This window comes from Trichoderma atroviride, chromosome 5, assembly GCF_020647795.1.
Source record: "Trichoderma atroviride chromosome 5, complete sequence".
Classification (NCBI taxonomy): Eukaryota; Fungi; Ascomycota; class Sordariomycetes; order Hypocreales; family Hypocreaceae; genus Trichoderma; species Trichoderma atroviride.
Window position 1 is genome coordinate 1506529 of NC_089404.1, and position 23146 is coordinate 1529674.

A 23146-nucleotide genomic window follows, 5' to 3' on the forward strand; every position below is an offset into this window, starting at 1 on the left:
TGGGATTGTGACGTCTCTTGTGCAACTCCAGCCTCGACCTCATCACCAGTTGCTGCGCACGCCACAATCACTCAACTTGTCCATCGCCATCGCCGTCATCCAGACAATGCCCTCGGCATGCCCCGCGACGGCGACTCCTCGCTAACCACCGCCTTTGTTCGCTTCAAGCAGCACGTGGATTCAGCGGTCGCCTCCGGCTTTCACGCAGTGTTTGCCCGCCCGCAGCCCCTCCACCAGCCACCATCGCCAGATATCCGCCAACAGCCCGGATCTGAGCTGTCACCAACCGTCAAATCAGCAGATACAGCGACTTCTAACAGCTCCAGCCAGCCCGCAGCTACAGTCACAATGGCCAACACCGGGTCGAACGCTTCATCAGCAGCTCTCGACACCGTCTCGGTTGCGTCGTGGTCTTATTCACCAGCCAATCTGCGCCACCTCCAGCAGCCCGTCCCAAATGACCTGCCGGCGCAATGCGACTCTACCGTCTTCACCTTTGAAGATGCCTTTGAGGATCTGCTCACCGTCTCGCAGGGACGACCGCTGCCTGATATCAAATCCAGGTATAACCAGAGACAGCTGCTGAGACAAATGTTTTCACACGGCGAGCCCACCTGGTTCTGGCTGCGAAGGCTGGAATCTCAAGGCTTGCTCCGACGCCCCACTCAAGATGAGCTTTACAGGCCACGCAATTTTGGTCTGCTAGAGGACCATGTTGAGCCTGCATTCACAGAACCAAATTGGAACGATTGGTCAAAGCTGCATGAAGAGCTGGACCGCAAGGCAGCTGAAGTATGGAAGGGCGCCACCTCCGCCGAAGAAGACAACGGCCAGCCCAAGACCCACAGCTTCTTTGACGATGTGCACCAGACATTCAAACGGCTAGAGGATAGTTTCTACGGCCGAAATGGCTCACACGATGAAGAGCATAGCAGCCAGCACCAGAAACGCTTCCCTGACCACTTTGACGATCTCTTTTCCTCTCTGAGCTCGACCTTTGCAGAAGGCCACAAGACGTGGGACACCTTTGTCAAGAGCATCACGGATCATAAGCCCGTCTCTTCTGAGTACTCGGCCTCACAGCCACCCAGCTCCACCGAGGAAAAAGTATACGATAACGGGAATAGGGAGGTTGTCACGAAAGATGAAAAGATCAACAGCTTTGGCTACTTGACGACGACGATTACGAAAAAGACGTATGATAGGAATGGTAATGAAATTGGCACTGAAACACACTTTACGATGCGTCCTGCCGAAAAGACCCAGAATGCCAGAGCGTTGGAAAATGGCGATGCAAATGTCATCGAGAGAGCGGATGCAGACGCAGACGATCAGCAGGTGCAGGATAAGAAGTCAGGATGGTTCTGGAAATAAGCATCTCGAGTTTTTTTCCTACCACAAAGATTGGTTTTCGAGAGTCTCTCAGCTCACATCTTGTATATAATTCACCATTAATCAAAAGCATATAGCTCAGCCAACTTAGTAATACTTTTATACCCTCTATACTCCTAATCAAACAAGAAAAAAGCTTCCCTACTATCTATATAGCTCTTGAAAAATTCATGTACAGATGGTATTCGATATTATAAATGTACACTCAAATTACGCTTTTCCTCTCGCCACAGCCTTCTTCTTGCGCACCTGTCTCTTCCGCGCAATCAGCTTCTGCTGGATCGCCTCCTTTGCATCAGCCGGCTTCTTCTTCTCATCCACGTCTCCTTCCTTGGGAGGCTTCGCCTTGGTTCCCACTTGAGGTCCCTTGTTCAAGTTTCCCTTGGGCTTCTTGCCCTTTTGCTTCTTCTGCTTCTGCTCGGGGACCTCTTCTTCTTCGTCGTCCTCTTCGTCAGATGCATCCGCATCATCCTTCTTCGGCTTTCGAGCTGTCTTTTCAGCCTCCTGTCGTCGCTTAACCACCTGCGCGTTCTCAATGGCAAACTCGACAATCAAGCGCTGCTTCCTGCCATTGTTGCCGTCGAGCTGGTGGCCGTTCAGATATCTCAGACCCATCAAGGCGTGGCGATGAGACGTGTACTCGATGAATCCGTAGCCACGGCTCTTGCCAGCCCCGCTAGACTCAGATACCTTGGAGCCCTTGTTGTCCTCAAACACAATCTTTGCTTGCTTGACGATACCCTTGCGCTTTTGTTTCCTGTCCTTTTCCTTGTCCTTTGCATCCTTGCCGTCTCTGGCGTTCTCTTCCTTGGAGGGGGGCTGTCGGCGCCCTTCCTTGACGTCCTTGGCAAATTCGACAACGGCCTTTCTAGCCAGCTCCTTGAGTTCCTTGGCGCCCATGTCGTTGGGAATGTTACGAAGAGCAAGTCGGGTTAAGCTAATGTGCAGCATGGGGTTCTTCTCCACGAGCTTCTTGCGCTGCTGGGCACTCATCGTCCGCATCCGAACCTCTGCATCTGTCAACAGGCCTCGCAGCGGAGAGTTTCCAATGGCACCTTCGGACAAGAGGTACAGATGGCGCTTATCTTTTTGCCTCCTCTGTGCGAGCGAATTCTCCGCCAAGTTGGCAGCCTCGTTCTTGTTAACGGCTTGAGCCACTTGCAAGACTCGGCCGTCCATTGTGTATTTTCCGCTGGGATCGGCGTTCTCGTCTTGCAGGATGGAATGCTTGACCCCTCCTGCAGTCGGTGGTGCGCGGCGAGGAGCATTGATTATGCAGGATTTCGCATCCTCATTGTCGACAAAGCAGACAAAGCCAGTGCCGGCCGGTCTGTCCGTAGCCTTGTCCATGACAACTCTGGCATATCGAACAGTGCCAAAGTGGCCAAAGAAAGATTTGAGCTGCTCATCCGTAGCCGTAAACGGTAGATTCCGAACAAAAACCGTTGAAGAGTTATCCGTCATCAACTCTCGCTTTGGTTTCTGGGTTTCCTTTTCTTCGTCCATTTCATCCACCAGCTTCATGTCCTCGTCATCGTCCTCATCATCTTCGTCATCCTCATCATCGTCTTTTTCGTCCTCATCCTCCATATTCGTCATGTGGTTCTTCATAAAGTTTGCAAGATCCGAGGCTAGTTGGTCGTCGCGGTTCTTGACTTCGCCGTCATCTCCAACATCCTTGTCCTTCTTCTCGTCTTCAGCCTCAGCTTCATCATCATCATCTTGTGAGTCCTTCTCGCCGCTTTCCGCACCCTGCTGCTTGTCCCAGGTCGCTTTATCAACAGCCCAGTCCACAGCCAATGGTCGGCCATCAACAATCTTGCCATTCACGGCCTCCAGGGCCTTTTCTGCGTTTGGACGTCCACGAATGGTGACGAAACCGAATCCCTTCAACTTTCCCTTGTTCTGTGGAAGATCAGAGTATATGACCTTGCCGTAGCTCAAGAATAGTTTTGATAGTTGTTCTGAGGTTTTGATGCTCCAGGGAAGATTTCGAATAATCAGCTTGGTAGACGGCCTCTGGAACGCCTCTCTGCCTTTTCCGGGCCTCTTGTCTGCTTCATCAGCATTACGCTGTCTAGGCTCCGCAACTTCGATTCGAATGCGTCTGCCATCCCACTCCTTCTTGTCCAACGCCGCTTTGGCATCTCTCGCATCGTCGGCATCAGCAAACGATACGAATCCGAATCCTCTTGATTCCTTCGTCTCTTGGTCCACAACAACTGTAGCGTGCTTGACGGCAAAGTATTCCGAGAAAAAATCGGTAAGACTCTCGTTCGTTACGCCAGGGGGCAGTGATCGAACAAAGATGGACCGTCCATCGTCGACTTTGGGCTTCTTCGCCGTTCGCGCAATTCCGCCGTCTGGATCATGCGATTTGGTGGCAGCAGAATTCTCGGTATCCTGGATCCGGCGCTTGCGGTCATTCGGGGGCGCCATGGCTGCAGCGGTGAAGCAATTGCAGCAAAACTCTGGTCGTGATACAGCAGACTCAAGTCCAAGTATCTGTACCTGGTGCTAAGAAAAAAAAATCTGGACCTGCAGCTATCAGACTGCCTTATCTTATCGGCATAATAAAAATGTCTGCGCTACGCCAAATAGGGATGGCGGGGTACCAAGGCAGCGTTATGCCAAAATGGGAGAATTGTTGATTGGGTCTTTTGGCGACGCGCTGGCCAAACAACACCACCAAACTCGCTTTTTGCACAACTCAGAGCGTCATCTTTGCGATTCAAGCGCAAGGCCTCTGGGGTACGGAATTATCAAAAATGCCTACGAGATCAGGGGCGCGAACCAGAAAAGCCAGGGAGGATCCCGGTTCTAACAGAGCCACTCCCTCCCTGGAATATGTCGACACGCCAGACAATGCCCTCCGAACGCAGATTTGCGCCATCTTTCGCGATGCCCAGAGAACGACCGCCACGCACCGGAAGCTGGCTGTCAACCTGCGCAAAGTCCAGGAAGCCTGCTGCTACGAGCCCATAAACCCGAAAAAGCCCGCGGCCGATGAGTTTGACGAAAAGGCCTTCAACCACGAGTTCGTTCGGTGTGTGCTGCGAGTCATGCCGGTGAAGAAGGCGGAGAGCGTTGGCGAGAAGTTGATTCGATTCATCGGACTGTTCCTGCGACACGCCTCAGATAAAGACAATCAGCTGCTGGACGAAGCCGATGCCGACGCGAGCATGATGCCCGAGACCCCGAGCACGCGGCTCTCGTCGCAAGTCCTGCAGACTGCGCTCTCCATGATGCAGGCCAAGGACAAATACGTGCGGTTTCGATCAACGCAGCTTGTTTCACACATCATCAACTCTCTCGATGCAATCGACGACGACTTGTTCCAGATCCTTCGCCACAACCTGCTCAAGAGAATCCGAGATAAAGAGCCCATGGTGCGCGTTCAAGCGGTGCTGGGTCTTGGCCGACTTGCCGCCAACCAGCCTGAAGAGGAGCCCGATTCGGACGACAGCGAGAGCCGTCAGCCTAGCCTCTTGGACAAGCTGCTGGACGTCTTGCAAAACGACTCGAGCGCCGACGTGAGACGCACACTTCTCGTCAACCTCCCGATCTTGCCCGCAACTCTCCCGTTCCTCCTCGAGCGCGCAAGAGACCAGGATGCCCCCACTCGAAGAGCAGTATACTCTCGCCTTTTACCCGCGCTAGGAGATTTCCGCCATCTCTCACTATCTATGAGAGAGAAGCTCCTCCGATGGGGCCTCCGTGACAGAGACGACAACGTGCGAAAGGCTGCAGGCAGACTTTTCCGAGAGCGGTGGATCGCAGATTGTGCCGGTGTACCAGCGCAAGAGGACGCACCGCCGAATTTCGAAGGCTTATTAGAGCTTCTTGAGAGAATTGATGTCATCAACTCTGGAGTGGAGAATGGAGTGGCCCTCGAGGCCATGAGGGGCTTCTGGGAGGGCCGTCCGGATTACCGTGAGGCTATCAATCTGGACGACCAATTCTGGGAGACGCTGTCGGCCGAGTCGGTGTTTATGGTTCGGAGTTTCAACGACTTTTGCCGCGAGGAGGAGAATGGCCGCTACGAGTCGCTGGTAGAAGAGAAACTTCCCGAAGTCACCAAACTGGCCTTTTTCCTAGAGCGCTATTTGAAAGTGCTGGTGGATGCCGTCAAGAGGATTGCACAGCTTGACGCCGAGGAGGACGAAGAAGAAGATACCGTCGAGCAAGAGTTTATCGTTGAGCAGATGCTTCATATCGCGCTGACTCTCGATTACTCTGACGAAGTCGGCCGCAGAAAGATGTTTACGCTGCTTCGTCAAGCCCTGGCTATCCCAGAGCTACCGGATGAAGTTACAAAGCTTGCCATGGAAGTTCTTCGATACATTTGCGCGCCAGATACCGCCGGAGAACGAGAATTCTGCAGTGTTGTTCTCGAAGCCGTTGCCGACGTTCACGACACAATCGTGGATCTCCCTGGAGAGGACGATGACAGCTTCGTATCCGCTCATTCTGATATCAGGAGCCGAGAAAACTCTCCAGCTTCAGACTCGAAAAAGGCTCAGCCTGAGATGAGTGAGGAGGAGGCCCAGGAAAAGGCAGTCAAGGAAATGATTGTCAACATGAAGTGTCTGCACATTGTCCAATGCATGCTTACACATGTCGCTGGAAACCTCAAAGATAACGCAGACCTGGTGTCCATGTTGAACAATCTGGTGGTTCCAGCGGTTAGGAGCCACGAAGCACCTGTGCGTGAAAGAGGACTTGTTTGTCTCGGCCTATGCGCTCTTCTGGACCGTTCTTTGGCCGAGGAAAATCTTGGTCTTTTCATTCACTTCTTTACAAAGGGACATACTGCTCTGCAGATTACGGCGTTGCACATCTTGACAGATATTCTCAACGTCCATGGAGCTCAGCTGCTCTCAACAACTCCAGCCGTACTCAAAGTCTATGTCAAGGCAGTCAAAGGTGGCGGCAGGTCATCCGAAGTGCAAGCCGCGGCTACCATTGCCGCATCGAAGCTTCTCCTCGGCCGGGTCGTGTCTGATGAAGAAGCTTGCGAGGAGCTGCTCAAGTCTCTGGTGGTTGCATACTTTGATCCTGCATCATCTGCCAACCAGACAGTCAGGCAAGCTCTCAACTACTTTTTGCCAGTATTCTGCTTCTCGCGAACGGAAAACCAAGACCTTATGAGAAAAGTCTCTTTGCTGGCGCTGCACTCTCTACTCAACTTGCGCGAGGGTCTGGAAGATGATGATGTGGATGTTGAGGAGGACATGGTTAGTATGACAACCATTGGCGCTTGTTTGGTGGATTGGACAGACCCGCGAAAGTGCTACAGCACTGAGCTTGTTCAGGAGGGAGAGAAGAGGAATGTACCGGGCGATGTCCACCTTGATTTTGCCTGTGACATTTTGGAAAGGCTCCGTGGAAGCATCAGCAGTAAGTTTACCAGCCATGCTTTGGCTTGGATCAAAAGAATTGAAGCTAACAACTGCAAACAGAAGCTGAAAAGAAGCTGGTTGCCGGCCTTCTCGGAAAACTCTATGTGTCACCCACCTCTTCAGAAGAAAAGCTCCGAGAATCTTACGGCATTGTCAGTGAGGCTGTCGAGGAGGGCCTTGTGACTGATACTACCGGCCGCAATGCGCTGTACAAGATTCACGTCAGCCTGGGCAAGATTGTCAACAGCCTTGAAGAACAGCGGCCAGCGCTGAACCGTGACGGCCGTAGCACATCTGAAACTGCAGAACGCAGCACGCCGGAAGAGGCTGAAGAGGCTGAAGCTGAAGAGCCAGAGGAACCAGAGCCTGAAGCAGAGGAGGCAGAGGAAGCGGAAGAGCCTGAGGAGGCAGAAGAGCCAGTAGTAAAGTCCTCGAGAACAAGAGGCACACCCAAGATCAAAAAGGAGGAGAGCAGTGATGATGAAGGGACGGTGATACCAGAGCACAGAGACGACAATTCGCTAGTAGAACTGTCTGATGAGGACACCAAGATGGAAGATGTGTATTAAAGGAGTGGCAAGGGATAAATGGATAACGTCTCACGAAAACAAATTGGCTTGGGAAAGGTGCTTGTTTTGGAGAGGTACATATGTGGTGCTTTGGGAATATAGCTATGCTTCTTTACGATGTCAATGATGCAATTACATCTTTTGTTTATTACACGATTTAAATTCAAGCATAAATACATATTATGTTTAAGGACGAATCACCTTGGTCAGCTCAAGTACCTATCCAGAATAACAAGCCGCCAAAAGCCACATTGATCAACAAATGCTGCCCCAAGCTCCACGCCATGCAGTACAAGTACTTTGGCGAAAACACGGTCCAGATGAACAAGTGCGTTCGCAGCGCCGTGCACGCCGCAATGACAAACGCCACGCTCATCGCCGCAAAGGCCGTCAACAAGATGAGATGATAGCGAAATGCATCCGCCCGGCCACGCAGGCGATACTCCCTCAGCAACAACAAATTCGTAGCCGACGTCCAGAATATGGGCCCTGCCCAGTTGCTCACGAGGGTGAGGACGCCGACGGCGACGACGTTGAAGCCGCTGATGCCGTTGTATGCGCTGGAGAGGTCGACGGAGGAGATTGCGTTGGAGCCGCCGGAGGCGAAGAAGGTTGCGTATTGGAGCAGGATGGACGAGGTTGTGATTTGGGCGATGGAGAGGGTGGTGGATTGGAGGGTGCGGAGGATGAGGGTGGAGAGGAGGAAGAGGGGGGATGTTTGTGGCGCGGGATTGGGTCATTGCGAGGAGGGTGATGAGGTGGTGCGTTAGATGAGCTGGTTGAGTTAGCTGTGTTGAAAGGGAGTATATATCAATAAAGAGAGGGGGGACATACCGGCTGATTGAGTTGTTTGGGGTCCTCCGGTTTTTGCTCGGTATACGGCAAAGCTGAACAAGGCTGCGAGTAATCCAAAGATGATCCTCGCTCTGAAGATGAGGGATGGGCCCTGGAGGATATCGAGGAGCCTGTGTGCAAACCCAACAACCAACTCAGGGGCATCTTCCGCAGTGAAGGCCAGTTTAAAGGCAAGAGTAGCCGAAAACAAGAGCGGCACTACAAAAGTCGTCAAGATGAAGGGCAAGCCAGCCGACGACAAGCTCTGCAGAGTTTGCAAAGTGACCACGACGTAAGTCAGAGTGATGATGACCCATAGCAGCTCGGGGTTGGGAATGAGAAAGGTCTTGACGGTGTCTGGCTCGCCGGCGAATTTCTGGCCGGTTTGGTTCCAGCTTCGGATGAGTCTGAGGGCGGCGAGGGCGGTTATGTGGCTTGCTGCTGAGAAGATGCGCGAGGACCTGAAGTTGTTAGTCGTGAAGAAGAATAGAAGGTGAGAGTTGTAGTCTTACCGTTGGACTTGTTTGGCGCCGAGATAGGCCAGCCAGATGGTGGATGCCCAGTACCAGAAATGGTGTTCCTCTTCAACATAACTACTAGCAAACATCATAGGGCCATAGGACGCTGCGAGTAAAAAGAGCGGAAGCACATGTCCCGCCTTCCTGAAGCCCTGTACTCCCAAGCTGGCTATACTAGCAACCACGGCAGCAACTGAAAGGCCCTGGCCAAGCGATAGCCTCGACATGTCGTAGTTTGACGCCATGCTGCTCATGAGATCTTGAGCCTCACGAATCCAGGCAGACGTAGCCGAGAGCCATTCTTTATCAACCTCATTGGCATTGGCCTGGTGAGCTGCTTCCGAGTTGATTTTGCGCCATTCACAAGCTAGTTTGCTGACGTCTGTTGCGGATTTGGAAGCACAGGGGTCGACAGGTGATTGGGCGTCAAAGAGTTCGCTCCCAAACGCCGCGGTGACAATGTTGAGGATTTGTCTGGCGTTGCGAATGAGGATCTGCACCTTGTCGCTGGAACGCGGCCAAAAGGGCAAGAATTCCGGGATGAATGCCCCGAGGTTGTTTTTTGAAATGGGAAATCTCATGAGAGCAGCGAGCGTGGGCGCGATATCAGACTGCTCTACCGTGGAGTAATAATCGAATTCGTTCTTGGGTTGTGCGGGGGCAGAGTATTTAGGCGAAATCTCCTTGAGTTTTGGTGACATGAATACTAAAGCGGGTGATGTTTCTCCTGGGGATGAGGCGCCGTGATTTCCTGCGTCGTTCATGCCGTGGTCACCGCAGAGGACGATTAGAGTTGATTGGAGGTGGCGCTGCGTTTCCAACGCATCAAACAGTTGGTGGACGATGCCGTCCATTTCACGCTGCTTGGCTGGCATGTGGCTGCTGCGAGGTCCTGATTTATGGCCAATGTGGTCGAGGCCGAGATAGTGAAGTACCATGAGGTTCCAGTCATCTTTATGAAGCTCATCATTGATATGCCTTGTGACATTATTGTCGACTTCTGTAAAGTCCTGCGGATACATGTAAGTCAAAGGGAGTCACGGGATGAAGCACTTTCGAACCGAGTCTTACTGCAACAAAGAAGCTTGAAGTGCCATCATGACGATCAAACGTATCGGGGAATAATTTAAGCCACGTATCGTCACCGTACATGACCAGCTTGCCCGTGTCTTTTGCCTTGAGTTGGGAGAGCCACGTATCCTGCGCAGCCAGCGTGGACGAGGTGTCTGCCTCGTTGATGTTGAGAATCAAGTCCACGAATGAAGGAATAGACCCTGTCGTTATGGCCTTGATTCTGGGCATCGTCACGGTGGGAGACCGAGCATTGGCAGTAAAGGGAATGGCACTCCCATCGCGGATGAGACTGTGAAGTTGTGAGAATATGAGGATAGATCTGGCAACATGTCAACTAACCTCTGCGTGTATCCAAATTCAGAGGCGTCAGAAAATACAAAATCGCTATCATCACATCTCAGTATAAGAGCGCGTCCAGGCATGTGAATCAACTCTACCTCCGCAGCGCATCAACTACCATGAATACGAGTCTATCAAAGGGAGCCTTGGGCGGAGGTCCGTATTCGAGGGCCTCAAACTCTGCCAGCCCGGGAATAAACGGCTTATACGGGAAGAAACCAGTGGCGAAGACGAGAATAGACAAAGGTATTAAGATATTGGCTGCGGCGAGCAGGATTGAGGCCGCCAGCGACCCATTTCGTGAGGCCACCATGGCTTGACGGAAGAACAAATGAGAGAATTGGGTCAATTGAAAGAGGAGAAAGAGGCTAGAGAGGCGCCTTGAGCTTTTTCAGTACTTCAACATTTTACACGGAGAGAGCCATATAGAGAGGCGCGTATCAAGTGAATTGTCTCCCTTTCATTAAGCGTGGGAAGAAGGTTATAAAACGTGCATGTGGAAGTGAGAGCGTGATTGGCTAGGCGAAAAATGGAGCGTCTAGTTCGGCTGCTGCGCCACAGGAACGTTCAGGACGCCACACGCCTAGACTTTTTTTTCTTTTTCTGGATTGTCATGGGTATCGTCAATTGAGAGACTGCAGTTGATATATATGACAATATGTATGTATAAATAATGAGTGCTCCGTATGTGCAAGAATGAAAGCCCAAGGATGAAACCAAAAATTGAAACAGTAAAAAATGAGATGATTTGATTAAGCCTTCTTCACCTTGTTGGCGGCCTCTCTCTTCTTCTTGGCGGCCACTCTGTCGCTGTACTTGGGGAATGTGATGCTGGATTTTGTCCTCTTCTTGGTGATGCGCTTCTTAGAGATGGCGGCCCGTGTGGGCTTCTTTGCGTCGACATCCATGGCTAGAGCAAAGGTGTCAGTATAAGCCGTAATTAGAGTAGAAGTGCAATCGGTGAACTGGAATCTTACAGTTGTCGTCTGCGGCCTGCTCTTCCTTATCCTGTGCATCGGCGTCGTCTGGAGGCAACGAGTGTTAGCAAATACCAGCAGTCCAAGTTCATCCCAACTTTCAGTCCCATCCAGCCAAACTCACCATCAATCTTCATCTCGGCGGGCTCGGGCTTGGCCTGTCGAGCCAGCTCCAGCAGCTTGGCGGAGAGACGCTCCTGTCTCGCAGCCTCAGCTGGACCAAAGATGGACGCAGCTTTGCGCTGGTTGTTGAATTTTTTGCTGCTCGATCGAGAACTCTTTGCCATTGCTGCGGTGTTTGCCGAGTTTGTCTTTTTTTCTCTTGTCCCTTTGCGCTTCCGTCGGCTCGTCCGTCAAGCTGTCGATCTGTTTAGTGTTTGTTTGGTGTTTGCTTTGCTTTCTTCTACGAATTTGGTAACTGCAGGAAAGAAAAGTTACGATAACGGCGGAAAGATAAGATAAGGATGGATGGACCCTTTGTGGCGTAACAGTTCAGTGCTTGACTCGAGTTGTGGCGCATTACTCAGCGGCCTTTGCCAGCTGCTGCCGCCTGGCCGCTGCCCAAAAAATCGGCGACGGCGTCGAGCAATCACTGCCATTCAAAAGCGACGTCCTCCGAGTGATGGCCAGGCGACGACGAGGGTGAGAGGAGAGTGAATGCGACGGGCGCCGCTGAATCACGCACTGATCATCTTCCATCGCCAGAGACCAAGTCACCGCGCTGTTCCAAGGCATCTTGGACCGATAAGCGCCCATCTCCATCCATTTCTCGCCGATAAACCCTCCAGCCTCGCGATTCGCGGCCATTGCCGGCATCACGAGAGCGGCTCCAGCGACAGCCTGCGCCTTTCGCCGGCCAAAGCGTCTCGCAGTTGCCTCTGCGACTCTCTTGCAAAGCTGCGAATCAATCGCGGCCCATTCCACCACTCGTGCTGACGAGAATATCGACCAGATAGCGACCACTTGCCGATAGAGACGTCTGCACCATCTCGCCTTTTCCTCGAGCAGTCCGACTCCTCTCCCGGCTTCTTCACCTTTTCTTCAGCCTTTACCGCTCCCCTTTGATGCCTCGAGGCCTGGCTCTCGCCTCAACCACACAGCCATGGCGTCACCAAACATGAACTCCATCTCGCGGCACGACGTGAACACGCTGCTGCGACAGGTCCAGGGCAACTCCCTGTTCAACCGCCAGCTCTCCTCCGTCTGCCAGGTAAATGGGCTTAAGAGCACCGGCGTCAAAGCTGAGCTCCAGCGACGCATCGTCCACCGTGAGTCAATCCTGCAGCGCCCTGAATCGCGAACAGTGTGCGCGTATTGCTTCACGGTAGTTACCACGGCCTCTATAGCGCTGCCACTGCATTTAACCCGTCCATGGCCTCTATCCGCGTAGCATATGCTGACCTTGCTTCGTCTGTAGTCATCAACGAAACGGTCGCCAACGACGACGTTGCGCGGTTCCACCAAGTCCGGCAGAGCATCGTCAATGCTTTTGCACAAAGAGCGAGCCCGTCCAAGGCGGCAACGGCCCGAAGCAACGGTTCCGTAGCATCTCAGCCAATACCGAATCTCTCTACACCGTCAGGATCGCCTTACGGCACCACTGGTTATCCCAGCAGGCCGTATGGGCAGGTTTCGGCAAACGGAATCTCCCCCCCTTATGGCTCCGCCATGTACAGCTTCTCGTTCAAACCGAGCCCTTTCTATAGCGTCGAAAGCGCTGTGAGTGGCTTGCGTACCTGTGAGGGCAAGTAACCTTTTTCCCCCATCGTAGTGGGCTCCAGTCTGACCTATACTCTCATCAGTCATGACCCAGCATAGGAACACTGTCACCATACCACTGAGGCTAAGCGACCATCCTATTCTCCAGCGATGCAGCGACGATAAATCATACAGGATCATGGTGTTTTGCGCCAACGACGACAGCGGTCTACAGGATGTGGCATTTCCACATCAATCTGAGCTTCGGGTTAATGGCGATGAGATCAAAGCCAACCTGCGAGGCCTCAAGAATAAGCCTGGCTCCACCAGACCCGTTGACATCACCAATGCGCTTCGCCTGCGGTCAAATTACATGAATAATATCGAGTTTACATATGCGCTGACTAACAAGGTGAGTTATTCTACTAGAGGATACACGAGTTGCCCTGACTTGGGTATATAACTTTAATAATTGCTTTACTAACGCCTTTGCTCGCAGAAATTCTATCTTATTGTCAACCTTTGCAAGACTACATCAGTAACCGAACTAGTGGCAACGATATCCAGCCGTAGAAAGATTTCCGAGGATTCGGTAATATCAGAGCGTAAGTTTGGAGCATATAACAGTGTCTTGGCATAACTTGATAAGCACTCACTAATGCATCAATCGGCAGTGAATAAAATAGCACAAGATCCTGACGTCGTAGCGACATCTCAGGTTTTGTCACTGAAATGCCCCCTGTCATACATGAGATTGGAAGTCCCTTGTCGGAGTCTGAGCTGCACACATCTGCAATGTTTCGACGCAACATCTTATTTACAGCTTCAGGAGCAAGGACCGCAATGGTTGTGTCCTATATGTAACAAGTCTGCGCCCTTTGATCAACTGGCCGTTGATGGGTGCGTATCCCCGTTTACACTCCGTGACGCATGCACTAACATACACCAGTTACGTCAAGGTCATTCTAGAAAAGACTTCAAAGAACCTGGAAACAGTCACGATTGAGCCAAACGGCAAGTGGTCTAGCAAACCACCCAAGGAGGACTCATCGCCATCCAGACCGCGAGGAGCACCTGTCGAGGACGATGAAGACGACGACTTGGAGGTGTCTGAAATCATCATTGGCGGGCGTCGGTTGGAAACGCCTAAGAAGCTGAGCCACTGTACGGACACGCCGAGTTCTGGTGGCAGAGACCACTCCTCCACAGCGCCGCGAGGCTCACACAGCGCCAAACGACCAGCACCAGCAGTTATTGACCTAACGCTGTCGTCGGACGATGAAGAGCCCATTCAGCGGCCGAGCAAGCGCCAGCACACTTATACGTATCATCGCGGCACAACCCCGCCGTGGCTGAGCGAGTCTCCCGTCAATCACCAGCCCTAGCAGGGACCCTACGAGATATGAGTTGGCAGATGCCGTGGTCTAATTGAGTGTGGTGAGGGGGGAAATAACATTTTTCTATAGAGTAAACTATTATATATTGCTTTTATAAGAGAGGAGAGATGGGGCAAGGCAAGGCAGGGGGAAAGCATGAACGAGGCCCGAAGAGTTTTTATTTCTAAATCAGCAAAGGCGTTCAGGGTGATGAGGGCAGGAAAAAGGACAATTCCCCTTTAAGGTTTGGTACAATGGTAGTTCTTTCTGCTATCTATTCATGAGCGAGGGAAGAGGCAGATTACCAGCGACGGAGGGGTTATAATTGTATCGGCCACAAGGGCCTGGTAGCTGGTAGCTGGCCATTATGAGAAACTGGATATTTGATTAACCCATTGAGCTGTGTCTTTTTTATTGTGATGTTGGAGCTGTTGCTGCTTGGCACTAATCCAAGGAAACACTAGTTGATGTGGATTTACTTGGGGTAGGATGTTAAGCAGAGCTTTGTCTTATGCTACATCTGGTAGTTGCTGCATTTGGCAGTTGGTGGTTTGGAATCAAGAACGCTGGTCAGGCTATGCTATTGTCTGTCGCTGCTTATTCACGCGCTGTACAATATTAGTAAAATCGCAACCTCTGTATAACAATTGTAGCCTTGTATATAACACGGCGATTCTGAATATAAAATAATTTAATAATCCTCATGATTTTTCAACGCCGTTCTATAGAATACTATCTACTTGCAAGCAATAGAAAAGTCGCTTTTATCAGTCCAAAGTCATGTCCACCAGCAACCCATTCCCAGACATTCCCGAGCTCGGCATCACCATCAAAGCCAACCCAGTGCTTCTCGAAGCCTACGACTACTACGCACAGAAGATGGACAAGTCCGTCGTCGACCACTGCGTGCGTTCCATGTACTGGGCCGTCCTGCTTTCACGGCACAAGAAATTCGACGGTCTCAAGTTCAATTGGGACGTGGTCTTCCTGGCAGTCCTGCTGCACGACTTTGGTTTGTCCACTGACAAGGCATTGATATCCGACGACAAGCGATTTGAGATTGACGGCGCCAACATAACTCGGCAGTTTCTCAAAGACCGTGGCGGCGACGCCTGGACGCCGCATCTGCAGCTCGTATGGGACGCCATTGCGCTGCACACAACAGCATCCATAGCGCACCACAAGGAGCCCGAAGTGGTCTTGACCTCGTTCGCCGTCATGGCCGACATGTTTGGCCCCAACTTGCCCGGCGAGATGCTCAGCAAGCGCGACTATCTCGTCGTGGCCAGGCGGTTCCCGCGGCCGGGCTTCACGGAGACGGTCATGGAAACAATGTGCACCGTGTGCAGGGAGAAGCCGGCGGTGACGTTTGACAACTTTGTGCAGGAGTTTGGGCGGAGTTTTGGGTATGATGGACGGGGGGAGGGGAAGGAGGAGTTTGCGAGGCTGGCGGATGGGAATAAGTTTTCGGTGGTGTTTTTAAGGGGATTGGGTGCGCTTGATGAGATGGAGTAGATTTTGATGTGAGCTGAAGTTGGTGTATAAGATGGGCTAGTCTTATACTATGCGTAGAACAGATGAGCTTTTTCGCTACAAAAGAACATAATACAATTTATCTATTTACAAACCACTGTAAATACAAATAAATATATATATTCAAAGGTTCAACTAAAGTAACACCGGCTGGAGAATAAACTTGGCTCCTAACTACCAGATTGCTGTTGCTCTGACCGAGCTCGACGCCAATTCGAACCACCCCTCACCGAAACCCCGGACTGCTAGAGCACAGGTACCCCCGTACCTACGGCTTTACCTCTCACCACCAAAAGTCATCCTCTCAACCATCACCACCACCCTCTTCCACCTCAGTCTCGCCTCTTTTCTACTCGCCTCTATTCCCCCTCCTCTCCAACAAACAAACAAACAAACAAACAAACAACCACCCATCAATCAAATCAACCACAACCACCAAAAATGTCCCTCTCCCCCCCTCCCCCCCTTCAACTCCTCCGACCCAAGCGCCACCTTCCTCTCCTCCTCCACGCTCGACTTCCTCCTCATCGAACTCGTCCCGCTCGCCAACCGCATCACCGCCGAGCGCGACTTTGCCTCGCCCTCCACCACAGCAGACGCCCTGCAATCTCCCCCCCACAGCGCAGCGACGGCCAAGTCAGAGGCCACATCCGGCACGGTCGTGGGCGGCGCAGCAGGGGACACGCCCAAGAGGATAGACGACGAGGAGCATCTCGATGCGGTGCATTATAGGCTTGAGGCGCAGGGATACCGCGTCGGCCAGGGTCTTGTAGAAAGGTACATGGCATCTCTCGCAAGGCAGCGTATATCCAACCTCCAAAAGGAATGGTAGCTAAACAACTCCCGAATTACGCTTGGCGCAACACAGATTCTCTCGCGACAGACCCCGCTTCAACGACACCCTCGACGTAATCAAGTTTCTCTGCAAGGACCTGTGGTCCCTCGTCTTTGGCAAGAACATTGACAATCTCAAGACCAATCACCGAGTACGTGCGACGCTACATAAACATATACACAATCTTGTCCCTACTATTGCAGACATACATCGCACTACGACAACATAATGGCTTATACAATCTCTAGGGAGTCTACGTCCTCACCGACAACGCCTTTCGACCATTTTCGCGCATGAGCACAGAAACCGGCAGCCAAGCCGTCATCCGAGCACAGCCTGTACGTCCAAGAAGCCCTTCTCTACTACTAAGAGACCATACAATCACATACCATCCCTTCTCTACTACTAAGAGACCATACAATCACATACCATCAGTCTTGGTAATCGTTTGCTTACACTTTTTTTTCCAGTTTCTATGGTTCCCCTGCGGCATCATTCGCGGCGCATTAGCTGCTCTGGGTATCAACGCCACCGTTCAAGCCGAAGTCAACGAGCTGCCGGGAGCCATATTCCAGATCAAGACCATCCCCGCCAAGCCATAGTAACCAAACCGCTACGACGACCTTGCACCTGAATCTAAGAGAAAGTGACAACATAGAGGGGTGGACGAATGAGCCATGTGCGACGACCACCAAATCCGCCTCTCAACTTCTTTCCCACCAACAAATCCATTACTCAGCTTCATGCAACTAGCAGAAAACTAATAATCAATGGGACGAGAGGCTATCCGACAGGGAAAGGCTTCGCATGGGAGGATTAGAGTCTGGGACATTTACAGCCTATGAAAGAAGAGCAAATCATCAGCCACCCTGCTTATGCGTGCGTATATATTTATACCAAGTAGTCATAGCTATTGTCCTCAAGACCGGCTCCATCGACACTAGAACGCTACCAGCACATTTGGGGAAGTTGGAAAGTATTTACTTTTGGGGAGGGTTGTGGGCAAAGTCGACGCCCTTCTGGATGTTGGTCTTGAGACCCTCAACAGCCTTGCCCAAGAGCTCCTTCTCCCGCTCGGTGATGCCCTCCAGGGGGGTTGGTGACCTTTTCGACACCATTGGGCTGCGAAGCGTTAGTCAATATGATTTAAATCGAGAGCTCTCGAATCTCAACTTACTCCAAGCTCAACAGGGACAGAGAAGAAGTCGACGCCGGTAGCCTTGGCGACAGCCTCACCGCCGGGAACACCAGGCAGGTAGACGTAGCTGGGCTCAACAAGGCCCTTTTCGCCCTTGGCAGCGCGGAGCACCTTTTCGGCGAATCTGAGGTTTCATGTCAATATTTGCAACGTGGATGGGGGTGGGAAGCAATGTAAAGGGGTCTTACCGGAAACCGGCGTAAGCCATAGACAGAGTAGCAGAGCCAGCACCGTCCTTGGCCTTGACGACCTCGTCACCACCAAACTGCACACGGTTGACCAGAGCCTCGTACTTGTCGGCGGGGATGGTGACGGCAGGGTTGGCCTTGCTGATGAGGGGCAGGATGGTCTCGCCAGAGTGGCCACCGACGACGGGAATGGTCAGCTTCTGGGGCTGGGACTCGCCAACAATCTCGGCAACAAAGGTCTCGGCACGGACAATGTCGAGGGTGGTGACACCAAAGAGGCGCTGGGGGTTGAAGACCTTCTTGGCCTTGAGGACCTCGGCGGAAATGGGGACGGTGGAGTTGACGGGGTTGGAGATGACGAGGATAAAGGCCTTGGGGGCAACCTCGGCAATGGTCTCGATCAGGCCCTTGACGATGCCAGCGTTGATGTTGAAGAGGTCATCACGAGTCATGCCGGGCTTGCCTGTGAGCAACTGCGCGTTAGTAGCTGTAGCCGTAGCTGTAGCTGTAGCAGATTATAGCCAATCACATGCCGAAGCCTCAAACAGCCCCAGGGATTTGCTATAATTGCGGCTAGTCATATAAGACGTGATACGTACGGGGAATGCCAGCGGGGATGACAATGATGTCGGCATCCTTGAAAGCGGCCTTGGCGCCGTCGTTGGCGGGCAGGTAGCCGGTGACCTTCTATTCGAGGGAAACAGCCATCGCGTTAGCCATGTGAGGTGCGGAAGTCGGCCCAAAGGAAGCCCGGGGCATGGCACTCGGCGATGCGGCGAGACGGCGAAGCGGGCGAGCGAGATTGGGAGCTTACCGCGGGGGGAGGAGATGTGGGAGAGATCGGCGGCAACACCGGGAGTGTTGACAACATCGTACAGAGCCAGCTCGTCGATGAGGGGACTGGCCTTGAGGAGGAGGGACAGAGGCTGGTAGCAAGATGCGCTGTTAGCTTTGGGGATCCGATTACGCTGATGAGAGGGGTAAGAATCAAAGAAGCGCAAAAGAATTCCATACCTGTCCAATACCTCCAGAGGCACCAGCAACAACTATTGCGCCAGAACGGTCAGTATCACGGCCTGCATGCAACGGCAATTTCTCATGACGCGAGCTCTTTGGACAGCTTCGTCGACGCCGGTGCGGGGTTGAGGGGCAATGCAGCAGCTGCAGCAGCTCTGGGCCATGGGATTCGGATTCGACTTCATACCTGCTTTGACCATTGTGACGGTTTTGTGTGTGTGGAAATAAGAAAAAAAGATGAAGCCTGGTAGAGGAGGATGAGGTTCTTGATGGAGGAGGAAGATGGAAGAATGGAGGAGGATTAAAAAAGAAAACAGACGACTCTTCTAGGAGGGAAATTGCGTGAGATGGCTCTTTCTTGTATTTTCTGCCAAGGGGAGGGGCGTGGCATTTCTTGCGCTATGGCTTTACAGTGGACTGCGGGCGGTTTAGGCTGCTTTTGGCCAGCCGGAGCCAGAAGTTGTTTTTGGAGGGGTAGAGCTGTTGGTGCTTGATGCTGCTTTTGATTTTGGTTTTTGGCCAATCGGGAGGGTGGAAGATGCTGCGTTTTGATTCGATTTGTCTAATATCTATTAGACTACTATCTACCGCATCGCTTTTTGATTGAGCCGCCAACAAAACACAGGTAAAATCCATCTTCATGCTACTCTCGCAGTTCAACATTTACACATGCATTGCACACACAGAGACACACACGCCCCGTCATGTTCCGACTCGTGTCCCGATGTTCATCTCCCTTTTCCCGATTAAACATGCCGAGACAAATACAAGTCGCAAAAGGCTTGTGATTTGGGCTCCGGCTCGGGGGAGAGCCACCTAGTGCAACTGTTTTTTTGGAGAAGGCCGGGGTGGAGGCCGCTGCGTTCCGAGGTCTACCGGGACCCGGCGGCATTGAATAGGTCTGGGGGGGAGGATCTGGAGTAGCCGAGCTATCGCGTGCAATCGGAACTGGGAGTGGCTGATGCATGAGTAAATTATTAAACAGCGTGTATCTTGTGTTTGCGCTAATTAGCACGCAAGTCATTGGTGCTTGTTCGGGAGAGATGATGGCTGGCCTGGGAGGAGATGCAAGTCCGGCAGACAGGCCGGGAAGGTATGTAGCTCAGGGCTAAAGATGCTGCAGGGCGGCCTTGACTCTGTGCATTGCAGCCACCGTCATGACATATGGCTTTGATGTATGTTGTTAATCGTCAAGCTAAGCAGCAAGTATTGACTCTGAATCTACTCAACTCAAACCATACCTTTGACTAGTCCTTACATATACGATACCCAAGTCATGGCATATAACCCCTACTCACACATCACATGCTTCACTCATCGCAACGTAGTTGTAAGAATTCATTGGAATTATCATCATCTTCCCATGAACTCCATATTGCAGCTCCCTCATCGGCAACCGCAACATCAGTTTGTTCGTCTCGCTCGAACCGTTTCGGGAATCCAACCGCAGCCCCCAGCCGCAGCCAGGCCAGTTCAATGTACAGTATAAAAAAGGATATAACAGCCCGTCAGACCCCTACTTGCAGCCCCAGCCAAACTCCCATGCTCATCCCCATGGTTCTTTTTTTCAAAAGCGCCATTATCCACTTCACCCTTTCATTTTTATGTCTTGTCCTTTCGTTTAGGACTCGCCGGCGGAGGCAGCCTTCTGGGCCTTCTTGCCCCTCAGCTTGGGCTCGGGGTCGGCCTTGACGGGCAGCTGGGACTTGCGGATGGCGGAGGCACGCTCGATGGCGGCCTCACGGAGGTCAGCGCGGTAGCCGGACTTGGCGATCTGGCTGGCAACGGCCTTGTAGGTCCTAGATTACACGACATCCGTCAACATCTGTTTCTCCTCCTTTTTTCCAAACGGTAGAAATGATAGTCTTAAGAGTCTCGTCAACACTTACTTGCGGGTAGACTTGCCGCCACCAATGGTGGTAGTGGCAGAGCTCTTGGCGGGCTGGTTGGCGACAGCAGCCTTCTTGCTGACGACGACAACACCACCCTTCTCACCGGCGGAGATACCAACAGCCTATGCAGCACTTTGCTTTAGTAACAGAATTCGGCAACATATTCGAGATGCGCATGTGTTCGGATCAAGGACATCATATCGTTCGTACCTTGTCGTTGACAAAGCCAGCGTACTACCAAGCTAGTTAGCCCACGTTCATAACCTCCATAGTCTAAAAAAATCGTAACATCGCATCGTACCTTGCGGCTGTGCTTGTTGGTCAGGTTGAGGGGGTCGCGAGACAGCTGGATACCGCCATTTGAGGCAGCACCGGTCTTGTGGAGGTAGCTGTTGTTGCTTCCTGTGCCAGAAATGTTCATTTTAGCCCATTTTCCTCCATCTTTGCAATTCCCTTTTTCCCAATCCGAGTTGAACCAGAATAAAAGCGTCGTCGGAGAAACTCACGGACAACCTCCCAGATGAGGTCCGAGGAAATGTTGGGGAGAGCGGCAGCCATTGTGTCGGTAATCGTGGAAAATTGATGTATTTCGCGACGTCGAGGTTCGTTTCCTTGGCTGGGATCTCGAAATTGGGAAGCACTTCTGGCAGTCTGCGGGAAATGTGTGGGCTCGCTTAGCTGCCGCATTGCGGTTTAGCGCGCAGCGTGCGGTTATCGCTCCCTTATCGGGCGGTCTCCCTGTCGCTGTGGCTGGAGTGGCCACATGCTGCAAACGGGGAGCTTGAATGGATCCCGCTCAGCCACGTTTTGGCTGCCGCTTTTGATCTGAGGCAACACGTCAGACGGGGCTGATGCATGAGGCCCTCGTACCGTAAAACGCCGTGCGATCCAGCAAATCGCGGCATCTCCAGACAACAGCATCGCCCGACCACAACCTGCCGGGCCATGAGCTGGAGCATCTGCTAGTCGCCGCATCTCCAGGCTTTTATTTCCTTGGTTTCTCTTCTTCCACGCCACGAGCGTCTTCTTTTCTTGCATCGTTTCCTCTCTCCTATTCTTCCTCCAACGACACTCATCCGAGATAACCGAAAACAACATCACCATCACCATGTCGTATCTCCTCTACTCCGTCTGCCTCGCCCTCTTCGTCGCCGCCACAGCGCTCTTTTTCACGCGCTCCTTCTGGCTGCGCCGCCTGCACGAGATCCACCTCCCCGGCTCCGACTACCTCTACTCCCGCCTGCCGTCGTCCTTTGCCGGCGACATCGAGGCCGGCCTGTCGAGCAGCACGTTTGACCTCCACGGCAACGTCGAGGACGGCGACGAGCGCGCCGGCCTGGACGAGGAGAGCAAGGTGGCCATTCTCAAGATTATGAAGCGGCGGCGCATGAAGTTTGACCAGGCGCGCAAGGTCTACATGGAGGAGCGCTTCAAGGCCAACGGCATTGGCGCGGATGGCCGGCCGAGGGATCCCAAGTTTGTCAGCTTCTCATGAGGCGGAGCAAGATGCATGAGCGAGTGCATTTTCGGGGCCGGCGTTGATCTTGGTGTGATGTAACTGTCTGGACCGCTTACAGCAACTTTACAACTCATACAAGCCGTGATTCCGGAACATCTTCTCGCGCGGCAATATCTCTTTGGACTTTTCACAGTCGTTTCTTTCTTTTCTTGTCTTTTTACATCTCTTGTCAGCCTGCGCTTGGTCGCATACATCCACTCGTTATCCACTCTCTTATACTATCTTCTTCTTTTCTTACCACTGCTCTGTCGACATACAGAAAAGCAAAACCCCGAAAAAAAACCGTCACTGGGTGCATAAGTCCACGTAATGCGGGACTTTTTTATTTATCAGAACGCGAGCGTCACTTTTTTTTTTATTCCTTCAATTTCATTGTCTGAGCTGGTGTTTGGGGAATTGTGTCATTATTATTATTACATTCGCCGGGCAATATGCGCCGGTGTGTTCGATATCAGTCTTTAGATAAGCTATACTATACATCATCAAAGAGACGTTTTGGTTTTTCGTGTTTTGTTTCGTGGTCCCATCTGCTCTAAACGCCTCTGCCACCCAAATATGCTTTGAAGAATGATCCAGTTGTGAAGTACCCCGGTAATGTAATGGGAGTTTTTCATCATGTGTCCCACCCAATGGACTTTTATGAAATGGAAAAAAAAAAAAGAGTATATACACTGCATATGAAGAGTGAAGAGAAAAAGTGGCAGATTATATCAAAAGTATAAAACCAATCAAATAGCTCGCCATGGCGTGATGAGACTTTTCATGGTCGTAAAGGTGTGATTGTA

At 52.0% G+C, this 23146-nt stretch overlaps 12 protein-coding genes across 12 annotated transcripts; 5 read left to right on the forward strand and 7 right to left on the reverse strand.

The window, feature by feature from the left end:
* The first annotated feature begins 34 nt into the window (after positions 1 to 34).
* Positions 35 to 1495, forward strand: TrAtP1_013363 (uncharacterized protein). Its single transcript, XM_014091227.2, has one exon. The coding sequence runs from the start codon at positions 118 to 120 to the stop codon at positions 1372 to 1374; it is 1257 nt and encodes a 418-aa protein (XP_013946702.2). The 5' UTR covers positions 35 to 117; the 3' UTR covers positions 1375 to 1495.
* Positions 1496 to 1602: 107 nt separating this feature from the next.
* TrAtP1_009706 (uncharacterized protein) lies at positions 1603 to 3831 on the reverse strand (the record flags this gene model as incomplete). The annotated part of the gene is made up of 1 exon (XM_066114392.1): positions 1603 to 3831. One exon carries the CDS (start codon positions 3829 to 3831, stop codon positions 1603 to 1605), a length of 2229 nt encoding a protein of 742 aa, XP_065970488.1.
* A 244-nt stretch (positions 3832 to 4075) lies between these two features.
* On the forward strand, positions 4076 to 7533 carry TrAtP1_009707 (uncharacterized protein). Its single transcript, XM_014091225.2, has 2 exons — positions 4076 to 6792; positions 6855 to 7533. Exons 1-2 carry the CDS (start codon positions 4161 to 4163, stop codon positions 7361 to 7363), a joined length of 3141 nt encoding a protein of 1046 aa, XP_013946700.1. The 5' UTR covers positions 4076 to 4160; the 3' UTR covers positions 7364 to 7533.
* A 36-nt stretch (positions 7534 to 7569) lies between these two features.
* On the reverse strand, positions 7570 to 10441 carry TrAtP1_009708 (uncharacterized protein; the record flags this gene model as incomplete). The annotated part of the gene is made up of 6 exons (XM_066114393.1): positions 7570 to 8138; positions 8198 to 8658; positions 8710 to 9725; positions 9787 to 10078; positions 10129 to 10173; positions 10227 to 10441. The coding sequence occupies 6 exons, from the start codon at positions 10439 to 10441 to the stop codon at positions 7570 to 7572; spliced, it is 2598 nt and encodes an 865-aa protein (XP_065970489.1).
* Positions 10442 to 10880: 439 nt separating this feature from the next.
* On the reverse strand, positions 10881 to 11392 carry TrAtP1_009709 (uncharacterized protein; the record flags this gene model as incomplete). Its single annotated transcript, XM_014091223.2, has 3 exons — positions 10881 to 11038; positions 11106 to 11153; positions 11230 to 11392. 3 exons carry the CDS (start codon positions 11390 to 11392, stop codon positions 10881 to 10883), a joined length of 369 nt encoding a protein of 122 aa, XP_013946698.1.
* A 120-nt stretch (positions 11393 to 11512) lies between these two features.
* Positions 11513 to 14710, forward strand: TrAtP1_009711 (uncharacterized protein). Its single transcript, XM_066114395.1, has 6 exons — positions 11513 to 12373; positions 12523 to 12849; positions 12908 to 13215; positions 13303 to 13408; positions 13478 to 13703; positions 13753 to 14710. Exons 1-6 carry the CDS (start codon positions 12208 to 12210, stop codon positions 14186 to 14188), a joined length of 1569 nt encoding a protein of 522 aa, XP_065970491.1. The 5' UTR covers positions 11513 to 12207; the 3' UTR covers positions 14189 to 14710.
* On the reverse strand, positions 11625 to 11912 carry TrAtP1_009710 (uncharacterized protein; the record flags this gene model as incomplete). Its single annotated transcript, XM_066114394.1, has 1 exon — positions 11625 to 11912. One exon carries the CDS (start codon positions 11910 to 11912, stop codon positions 11625 to 11627), a length of 288 nt encoding a protein of 95 aa, XP_065970490.1.
* Positions 14711 to 14863: 153 nt separating the features above from the next.
* On the forward strand, positions 14864 to 17149 carry TrAtP1_009712 (uncharacterized protein; the record flags this gene model as incomplete). The annotated part of the gene is made up of 5 exons (XM_014091544.2): positions 14864 to 15690; positions 15854 to 16489; positions 16581 to 16698; positions 16796 to 16885; positions 17018 to 17149. Exons 1-5 carry the CDS (start codon positions 14960 to 14962, stop codon positions 17147 to 17149), a joined length of 1707 nt encoding a protein of 568 aa, XP_013947019.2. The 5' UTR covers positions 14864 to 14959.
* A 381-nt stretch (positions 17150 to 17530) lies between these two features.
* Positions 17531 to 18385, reverse strand: TrAtP1_009713 (uncharacterized protein; the record flags this gene model as incomplete). The annotated part of the gene is made up of 3 exons (XM_014091220.2): positions 17531 to 17669; positions 17725 to 17869; positions 17934 to 18385. The coding sequence occupies 3 exons, from the start codon at positions 18383 to 18385 to the stop codon at positions 17589 to 17591; spliced, it is 678 nt and encodes a 225-aa protein (XP_013946695.2). The 3' UTR covers positions 17531 to 17588.
* A 63-nt stretch (positions 18386 to 18448) lies between these two features.
* On the reverse strand, positions 18449 to 19150 carry TrAtP1_009714 (uncharacterized protein; the record flags this gene model as incomplete). The annotated part of the gene is made up of 3 exons (XM_066114396.1): positions 18449 to 18859; positions 18948 to 18979; positions 19138 to 19150. 3 exons carry the CDS (start codon positions 19148 to 19150, stop codon positions 18449 to 18451), a joined length of 456 nt encoding a protein of 151 aa, XP_065970492.1.
* A 333-nt stretch (positions 19151 to 19483) lies between these two features.
* Positions 19484 to 21494, reverse strand: TrAtP1_009715 (uncharacterized protein). The gene is made up of 5 exons (XM_014091219.2): positions 21349 to 21494; positions 21144 to 21244; positions 21053 to 21076; positions 20840 to 20964; positions 19484 to 20749 (listed from the first exon to the last, which is right to left on the reverse strand). The coding sequence occupies exons 1-5, from the start codon at positions 21398 to 21400 to the stop codon at positions 20572 to 20574; spliced, it is 480 nt and encodes a 159-aa protein (XP_013946694.1). The 5' UTR covers positions 21401 to 21494; the 3' UTR covers positions 19484 to 20571.
* Positions 21495 to 21950: 456 nt separating this feature from the next.
* Positions 21951 to 23112, forward strand: TrAtP1_009716 (uncharacterized protein; the record flags this gene model as incomplete). Its single annotated transcript, XM_066114397.1, has 2 exons — positions 21951 to 22322; positions 23098 to 23112. The coding sequence occupies 2 exons, from the start codon at positions 21951 to 21953 to the stop codon at positions 23110 to 23112; spliced, it is 387 nt and encodes a 128-aa protein (XP_065970493.1).
* Positions 23113 to 23146: the final 34 nt, after the last annotated feature.

What these genes read in the sequence shown, in the direction of transcription:
- TrAtP1_013363 (XM_014091227.2), top strand. Translation starts at nt 118, where the DNA reads ATGCCCCGCGACGGCGACTCCTCGCTAACCACCGCCTTTGTTCGCTTC.
- TrAtP1_009707 (XM_014091225.2), top strand. Translation starts at nt 4,161, where the DNA reads ATGCCTACGAGATCAGGGGCGCGAACCAGAAAAGCCAGGGAGGATCCC. An exon ending in GCTCCGTGGAAGCATCAGCA is followed by an intron (nt 6,793 to 6,854) that starts GTAAGTTTACCA and finishes AACTGCAAACAG; the next exon opens with AAGCTGAAAAGAAGCTGGTT.
- TrAtP1_009711 (XM_066114395.1), top strand. Translation starts at nt 12,208, where the DNA reads ATGGCGTCACCAAACATGAACTCCATCTCGCGGCACGACGTGAACACG. An exon ending in CCAGCGACGCATCGTCCACC is followed by an intron (nt 12,374 to 12,522) that starts GTGAGTCAATCC and finishes CTTCGTCTGTAG; the next exon opens with TCATCAACGAAACGGTCGCC. An exon ending in GGATTCGGTAATATCAGAGC is followed by an intron (nt 13,409 to 13,477) that starts GTAAGTTTGGAG and finishes ATCAATCGGCAG; the next exon opens with TGAATAAAATAGCACAAGAT.
- TrAtP1_009715 (XM_014091219.2), bottom strand. Translation starts at nt 21,400, where the DNA reads ATGGCTGCCGCTCTCCCCAACATTTCCTCGGACCTCATCTGGGAGGTT. An exon ending in CCAACAAGCACAGCCGCAAG is followed by an intron (nt 21,077 to 21,143) that starts GTACGATGCGAT and finishes CTAGCTTGGTAG; the next exon opens with TACGCTGGCTTTGTCAACGA. An exon ending in CTGGCTTTGTCAACGACAAG is followed by an intron (nt 20,965 to 21,052) that starts GTACGAACGATA and finishes AGTGCTGCATAG; the next exon opens with GCTGTTGGTATCTCCGCCGG.